This window comes from Danio aesculapii, chromosome 22 (assembly GCF_903798145.1).
Source record: "Danio aesculapii chromosome 22, fDanAes4.1, whole genome shotgun sequence".
Taxonomy (NCBI): Eukaryota; Metazoa; Chordata; class Actinopteri; order Cypriniformes; family Danionidae; genus Danio; species Danio aesculapii.
Window position 1 is genome coordinate 25,581,615 of NC_079456.1, and position 8,828 is coordinate 25,590,442.

The window sequence follows — 8,828 nt, forward strand, 5'->3', positions numbered from 1 at the left end:
AGCATGAAGACAAAGGAATTGTCTGTAGACTTCCAAGACTGGATTGTCTTGAGGCACAAGGCTGGGGAAGGTTATAGAAAAATTTCTGCTGCTCTGAAAGTTCTAATGAGCACAGTGGCCTCCATCATCCGTAAGTGGAAGATGTTTGGAACAACCTAAACTCTTCCTAGAGCTGGCCGGCCATCTAAGCTGAATGATCGGGGAGAAAGGGCCTTAGTCAGGGAGGTGATCAATAACCTGATGGTCACTCTGTCTGAGCTGCAGCGTTCTTCTGTGGAAAGGAGAACCTTACAGAAGGACAACCATCTGTGCAGCAATCCACCAATCAGGCCACTCCCCCCCTGGAATTTGCCAAAAGGCATCTGAAGGACTCTCAGCCCATAAGAAACAAAACTCTCTGGTCTGATGAGACAAATTGAACTCTTTGGAATGAATGCCAGGTGTTACGTTTGGAGAAAACCAGGCACTGCTCATCACCAGGCTAATACCATCCCTACAGTGAAGCATGGGGGTGGCAGCATCATGCTGTGAGGATGCTTTTTAGCAGCAGGAACTTGAAGACTAGTCAGGATAGAGGGAAAGATGAATGCAGCAATGTACAGAGACATCCTGAATGAAAACCTGCTTCAGAGTGCTCTGGACCTCAGACTGGGACGACGGTTCATCTTCCAGCAGGACAATGACCCAAAGCACACTGCCAAAATATCAATGGAGTGGCTTCATAACAACTCAGTGAATGTCCTTGAGTGGCCCAGCCAGAGCCCAGACATAAATCATATTGAACATCTCCAGAGATCTGAAAATGACTGTATACCATTGCTTCCCATCCAACATGATAAAGCTTGAGACGTACTGCAAAGAGGTTAGGGTTAGGGTTAGAAAAAATTCCCAAAGACCAGTGTGCCAAACTTGTGGCATCATATTCTAAAAGACTTGAGGCTGTTATTGCTGCCAAAAATGCATCAACAAAGTATTGAGCAAAGGCTGTGAATACTTCTGTACATGTGATTTTTCAGGTTTTTATTTTTAATAAATTTCCAACAATTAAAAAAAATTCACATTGTCATTATGGAGTGTTGTGTGTAGAATTTTGAGGAAATTAATGAATTTAATCCATTTTGGAATAAGGCTGTAACATAAAAACATGTGGAAAAGTAAAGCGCCATGAATACTTTTCCGTTGTAAAAACAACAACTCACAATTATTGTTTAGTTACAAGTGTTTATTTAAAAAATCTAATAATAATTCGGCATGCCTAAATCTTGAGGTATAAAAGTGAACATATATATAGCTTTTGTGAATACAACAATTGTTGTACTTTGTAGTTCCATTGCTTCCTTTTATTTTTCCACTGTGTAATTATAGTCTGGCTCTGTTTTACCACATTGTGGAGAAACTAATAAGTGCAAAATAAATGTGTGAGCAGTGTAAATAAACTTAAAATAAATGTCTACAAACATACTAAGCTGATGAAAAAAAATTCTGTCATGGACACAATAAGAATATCCTAGCATATCTGTAAAAATCCTAACATAGTTTGAGCTTTTGACTAAGATAATTTATGACATAATTACTTTAAACATGTATAAAATGGCTTCCATTAACACGAGGGTTGCTGTAATAACGCAAACTTGTCGTCCTGCAGCGTGATTGGGTGAATGACTACCACAGGAAATGCCGGGAGACCATTGGGGCGGAGCTAGAGCGGCAAGGCCGGAAGGAGGCTCTTGATTGGCTGATCCGGGAAACTCAGCCAATTGTCTAAAAACATTATTTACAGATTATTTTTGACATCATCATGAGAATCACCAGTGATTTCCCCCCTCCCCTTCGTTCTCTCTCAGTCTACTTTTCTGGTGCATATTTCACTTTCTGCTTCTTTTGTAAAGCATGCTCTCAGCTGTTTTATGCGCTAAATAAAAGCTGTGTGAGAAAAGACGTACAGGCTTTCACTTTTTCTCATGCCAGAGACTCATTTACTTTACTATAACTTCATAAATCTCAGTGTTTAAGACCTTGACTCTCCTCAAGCTGTGAACAAATTATGAAGAATGTCTGAACTTAGAGCATCAAGTAAGCTGAACCAATAACAAGCTTCTATAATCCAACTACTGTATGTGTGAGGATTAATACAGTGAATGACAAATTAATTGTGTTTATGGTGCTTTTTTGGTCACCATTCACAAAAAAAGGGCAGCGTGAACATTCTGCTAAACGTCTTTTTTGTTTTCCACGTTAGAAAGAGTATAATAGGAGTTTGGGACAACATTGTTCCCTGAATACAAACTTTGCTGGACTTTCTAGAGCTGCATGTAAAAAATGGGTGGAGCCAGGATGATGCCGCTGTTGGGGTCACTGGCGTAGTCCTGCAGTGTGAGAGGAGTGTGTGTAGAAACCGTATGAGGAGGGGTTCTGTCTTCCTCGTGTCCCACAGGCAGAGGGTTGGTGTATATGTAGTGGATCCGTGAGTTGTCTTTCGGGCCCTCCGATCTCCTGAAAAGGGCGAGTGGGTTGTGGAAACGGTCGGTTTTCACTGCAGAAGTAACGTCCACTGGCTCCTCGGGAAGCTCACAGGACACAGCGCTCTCATAGACACGGGCCCTCATATACTTCCTGTGATAGACACAAGTTATTTTATGCAATTTATTAATAATAATAATCAGAGATGGCAAAAGTACACACATCCTTTACTCAAGTAGAAGTACAGATACTCATGTTTAAAATGTCTCTGGTAATCGTTGAAGTACTGACTACACTTTTGTACTCGAGTAAAAAAAGTACAGCCTGAAATATGTACTTAGGTAAAAAGTATTAATTATTACTACCTGTTTTAGTTTCATTCCCAGTGATGGGTTGCAGCTGGAAGGGCATCCGCTGCGTAAAACATATAGATAAGTTGGCGATTCGTTCCGCTGTGGTGACCCCAGATTAATAAAGGGACTAAGCCGAAAAGAAAATGAATGAATGAATGTTTTAGTTTCACGGTGGTAACTACACTGTACATCATGTACAGTTGTGCTCAAAGGTTTACACACCCCTTGAAGAATTAGTAAAATAGGAACTAATTTGAATAAAATAAGAGAGATAATTCAAAATGCATGCTATTTTTTTATTTAGTATTGTCCCGAGTAAGATATTTTACATATAGTTCACGACACACAAATTTAGCTGAAACTATTAAAATAACATTTAGGTTTACATACCCATGGTTTTCAATACTTTGTGTGGTTTCCTGGTGATCTGTCATAAAGTGATTTAATGCTGTTATATGTTTTTGCAACATCTTTTTGTTGTTTACGTGATAAATTCCAGATATTGCTTTTTTATTCATAAATCACCCAGTATAAATACTTTGATGTTCTAAAATATCTATTTATGTTCTAATAAATTAATAAAGACAACAGTGTATATACATGTTAAAACTATAAAACAGTATGAATTCTGCACTAGAAGGAAATAAATCTCGGCGCAAAAGGCATTCCTAAAGTATTTAATTGCTTTAGTAGTAACTGAACAAACGTCGATAAAAAAACCACATAATTAACTTTTTTTTTTTTTTTTTTTTTTTTGTGGTATTAGATTGAAAGATCAGATGAACAGTACAGCATAGTCAGAAGTGGACAAAAGACTTTAACCCCATTTAAATGCCAGATTTGAACAGTAATGTGTCTCTTGTTTTACCTGTGATCCGATCAACCAAAACGCATCTTAATACCGGGTATAAACATGACATCGGTCACGTTTATCGCTGACTCACTCTGTCTCTTATGCACGTTTACCATTGTGGCCGTTTCCATAGTAAGCTGAATAAACAAGCCCACTTACGGCGCATGATCAGAGATTGGAAAAATCCGTGAACTGCCGCACGCAGGTGCGCAATGACAAATAAATTGACTGGATCAAAAAGACATTCAAATTGCGCAACGACAAGAAATAATGTAGAAGCCTCAAAACACATTAAATTAAGTAACGAGACCGATTTAAAAATGTAAGAAGTAGAAAGTTGTCTAAAAAAAATAGAGGAGTAAAGTACTGATACTAGAAAAAGTACAGTAACGAAGTATTTGTACTTCATTATTTCCCATCTCTGATAATACTTCCTTACATTTATAAAGCACTTTTCTGGACACTCAAAGCATTCTACACATTTTTGGAGAAATTTCCTCATCCACCACCAGTGTGCAGCATCCACCTCCATATTGCACCAGACCACACATTGGTGGAGAGGAGACAGATATGGGGATGGTTAGGAGGCCATGATGGACAGACGCCAGTGGTCAAATTTGGCCAGGATGCCGGGGATAAAACCCTTACTCTTTTTCGAAGGACATCCCGGGATTTTTAATGACCAGGACTTCAGTTTTTAAAGGCTCATCTGAAAGACAGCACTCACTGAGCAGTATAGACTCCCCTTCACTATACTGGGGCGTTAGGACATACACAGACCGCAGTTTGAGCGCCCCCTGCTGGCCTCACTAACATCACTTCCGGCAACAACCTAGCTTTCCCATGTGGTCCCACATCCAGATACTGACCAGGCTCAATCCTGCTTCAGTGGGTGACCTTGTGAGAGTTGCAGAGAGCTAGCTGCCGGTACATTTGTGAGAGAATACAATTTGTGGGGGAATTTAAATGTTTTATTAATGGGAATAAAGCTAAACATGCTGAACATAATACGTTTAAGGAGAGAAAGCCTTATTTCTTGAGAGAAAGCAGTTTTTTTGTTAATGGAGCACAGTTTCTTTGGGTAAAGTAAATACAAACAATAAGCAATTTTTGATTATCTTGAGGAACACAATATGTTAGAGAATAGAGCGATTTTTCTTTAGGGGAAACTAATTTAATTGAAGAAAACAATAAAATACTAGCTGGCAATGCTAGCAAACTTTGTTCAGGAATCATTACTTTTCGGAAAGACTGCAAACTTTCCTCTGGGAACACGAACTTTCTTTGGGGAATACATTGTTTTGTTGCTTTCTTAGTGGAAACAAACCTCTTGCTAGAAAGAAATAAGCAAAAGCAAAAATTGGAATGCAATCGAGTTGGAATCAAGTTGAAATGCAAAATTGTTGAATATTTTTGGTGGAATGCAATTCTTTTTGGAGAAAATATAAAAGGTTTGCAAGCAAACCTCCAGTTTCTTAGAGGAATGCAGTGCTTTTGAGATCGAAACAAACTTTCTAGAAGGAACATAATAATATTGCAAAATGAATGCGCAGTTTCTTGGGAAAATGCAATATTTGTACAGAACAAAAACACATTTTAAAAGTTTATTTAGAGTTTCAAAACATATAAACACTTTTAATTAAAACAGAAGTTCACATCTTGGAAAATATGTTTTTCTGAGATTCATTGACATCATTCATACATTATAATCAGTGGTGTTGTCCTAAAAAAAGATGGTATACTATTACACCCAACCCAAATTTTAAATGAAAGTAGGCAAAGAATTCATTATCTATTTATTATATATATGAGCTAGCCTTGGCAATTGGCTGTATGTATACAGTATGTAGCTAATATAATTATTTTAATATTGAAAAAAAAAAAGAGTCAATCAAGATAGTTACAACAATTTAGTTAACTTTTATTTAAGTTTAACTCAATAGGGCCTGTGCATACATGGAAAGACAGCCTTTTACTTACTTTCTTTACTGGCTTATTACTTTACATTTATTGGGTTCCTTTTAACATCAATGAGCCATTATTTTTGATTGTCACATTCGTGCATGCTTGTTTTAAACCAAACTATTAGGAGTCTGTCTTCTGTTGTCACTATTATATACTAGTAGTAACCCTTTTAAATCACATATTATGTGATTTATGAGTAGTCTTTGCCTCATCCTTTTTAGTGTTTTATTTATATATATATATATATATATATATATATATATATATATATATATATATATATATATATATATATATACTGTAGTGTCGTTCCCTGTAGCGGTAGGCACGATTAAGACGAATGTGAAATATTGTTGTACAGGGGCAATTTTAGGATTTTCATTTTAGATCATGAACAGATAATTTTGGGGTAAACAGAAATTTTTTACACACATTTACATTTACACACGTATACATTTTTAAGTAAGAATTTAAAATAATACACTAAAATTAGGGAAGTTTAATCAGAAAAATAAGTGAGTATACCGAGGGTATACGCAATTATTGATCCTCAGAAGTGGTAATATCCAAACAGCTCGTGGAAAAAAGTAAGCATACTGAGTATACGTGCGTATAGCAAGGACTACACCACTGATTATAATGCATTATAATACTTTTTTTATGCTCACCTCCTGTGTCTCAGGTACGAGATACAGCTGATGATTCCTGCCACAGCCAGGATGAACAGAGCTACAGCAGACAGGGTGATGTTAAACATCTTCACTTCTGTGTAAACAAAGTGACAATCCTGTTTTGATTTTTGGATCAAATTGTGCATAAGAGCACAGGCTATTATTTAATCTCATTTAAGCCACATTCTACATTCATTTTGAAACAGATAGCACAAGCACCTTAATGTTTTGTAAGTAAATGATAAGTCAAAATGACACTTTTTCTCACCATAGAGAGTGGCTTGTGTTTCTGTGTCGTCTGTCTTGAATGATGCCGTCCCGTTAGGAGACGGAGTGATCCCCGTTAGACTCATGTTGTCAATAACATAGGCCAAAAGTGAGCAACAAACTGCTCAGTCTGGTAAGAGACAGACAGAATACTCATTAGTATGAGCCCATGTGACTCAAATGGACTTGTTTCCATGGTAAACGTGCTACCTCACCACCCCGGTGGCCCCCTAACTTCATTCAGCTGACAGTTTGGGGTCTTTAAAGATCCAGGCCACATCCACAACCAAAACAGTGAAAAAAAAATTGTGCCGAAGAATCCAGAAAACAAGATTTATTTGGAAACTTGGTGTTAGTGTTTGTGCAAAATAAACTTGTTGCATCTCCTTTTGCGAAGCCTGTTGCAGTCTGAACGGATCAACACAAAGTCTGCGTTCATTAGTGTTCATGCTTCATTTCATCAGGGACTTTAAAAACAATATTACGCAATTATCTCTGGCTCTCCACGTGAGAATGCTGGGAAATAATCCCATGATGCTCACATTTATCCCACATTGTTTACAATTATGTTAGATATTACTTTTGAACAGCCTTCAAAGATCTTTTCTGAAATAGTTATTATTTCCATTATTAGACAACCCTGTGGTCTTTCTATTTATAAGATGAACAGATTTTTGAAGGGCTTTCAGTTGAAGGCTGCACAAACATGAAGTTGGAAACACATTAGCATTTTTAAGACACTGGGGATACCTAAATCACAGCTCAAATGGGTCATAATTATCAGTGTCTTCATACTAAGAGACTGATAATTATGAACCAATCTAATGTTCTTATGTTCCCTGGTTATAATAATGTAACTTATATTTAATGTTCTCTGACTATAACTCGCGCATAATGTAGCATACTGTCAGCCTAAAAGGGTTTTTGGACTTATCATGGAAACTATATTGCAGAAAACATATTTTCATCCTCCCTATTTGCACACAATATAATAATTTAAGAACTTTTACTACTAAACTGATTTAATTATTAATCTACCATTAGCATAGTGTTATGTGTGGATTAAACTTTTTGCTTTCCTGATTACAAATGTAATTATCAAACTTCATAAGCAATCAATAGAAGCATGGAAAATTGCCTTTAAACATAACTTTTCTCCACATACGTGCATTCTATGGATTAATCAACATCTGCTGCGTTAAAACAAAAGTATATTTAAAAAAGATTGGTTTGACAAGGGAATTATTTTTGTCTCAGATTTACTAAACAGCAGTGATGAGATTTATACTCATCAGGAAATTATTTATTTATTTATTTATTTTTTGCATAATGATTATAATGTGAAAAGCATCTCTAATAAACTGCTTTACTTAATGAAAATTCATCTTACTTAAAACTCAATTTTAAAGCAATTTCCAAAAACTGTACTTGGTGGTATCAGCATCTTAGATAAAAACTGTAATAACTTCCATATCAGAAAATGTCTAATTCAAGATAGTAGTTGTTTCCCGAATGCCATTTTGAAATGCAAACAATATCTCCTTTACCTTTTATAGATGATGTTTGGTCAACAAAAAGTTTTTACTCCCAAATAAGGTAAAATAAATTCATTTTAAAATATTACACAGGTCCTATCTCTGCAATATATTTATTATTACGTATTACGTTTAAAAAAAGACATTTCCCCACAATGTTCTTTTTGAAACACTGAGCCTGAAGTCTTTTACATCTATTTTGTACTTGTACATTTTCTGATGATCTTTGGAAACAGGTTTCAGGGTTGATTTTTGATTCATTTTACAAAATAATTGACTTTGACGAATACATGATTCTTTTTTTGAATTGTAAAACTGGCTATGATACACTTTGAAGTTGATAAAATTACAAAGCAAAAGTTATGTTTATTACTCCCTCCTTTAATTTTTTCTGTAAAGGTTTAAAAATATTTTATAATTCTTTGACCTCAATTACAAGAAACAAGGCTATAATTCAATTCAATTCTATAAAAACCTCTCTAATAATGAAAAAAAAAAAAAGATCTGTCACTCTAATTTAAATATGATGGAACCCCCCATATATATATACATATATATAATGTTGTATTTTTTATTTAATTTATGTTCTGCATTACTAAGTTTTGTATGACTGTTACATATGTTATTATATAATCCTGCATGCTTGTCAGGTATATGCTTTAATAAAAATACAAAATAAATTGTTTCGTTCGGTACTCAAACCAACCGCTAGATGTCACTGTTG

General features: G+C 35.6%; 2 protein-coding genes across 3 annotated transcripts in view; one reads left to right on the plus strand and one right to left on the minus strand.

Annotated features, from left to right (window-relative positions):
• The window catches only part of xpnpep1 (X-prolyl aminopeptidase (aminopeptidase P) 1, soluble), a 25,509-nt gene extending 23,571 nt beyond the window's left edge, over positions 1–1,938 (plus strand). For both annotated transcript variants that reach the window (XM_056448079.1, XM_056448078.1), the window contains exon 20: positions 1,646–1,938. In XM_056448079.1, the coding sequence (XP_056304054.1) occupies positions 1,646–1,765 (120 nt within the window). In that variant the 3' untranslated portion in view covers positions 1,766–1,938. The remainder of the gene's footprint in view (positions 1–1,645) is intronic.
• Positions 1,939–2,225: 287 nt separating this feature from the next.
• si:dkey-246e1.3 (uncharacterized) lies at positions 2,226–6,693 on the minus strand. Its single transcript, XM_056448080.1, has 3 exons — positions 6,571–6,693; positions 6,300–6,396; positions 2,226–2,613 (listed from the first exon to the last, which is right to left on the minus strand). The coding sequence occupies exons 1-3, from the start codon at positions 6,653–6,655 to the stop codon at positions 2,301–2,303; spliced, it is 495 nt and encodes a 164-aa protein (XP_056304055.1). The 5' UTR covers positions 6,656–6,693; the 3' UTR covers positions 2,226–2,300.
• Between the last annotated feature and the right edge of the window lie 2,135 nt (positions 6,694–8,828).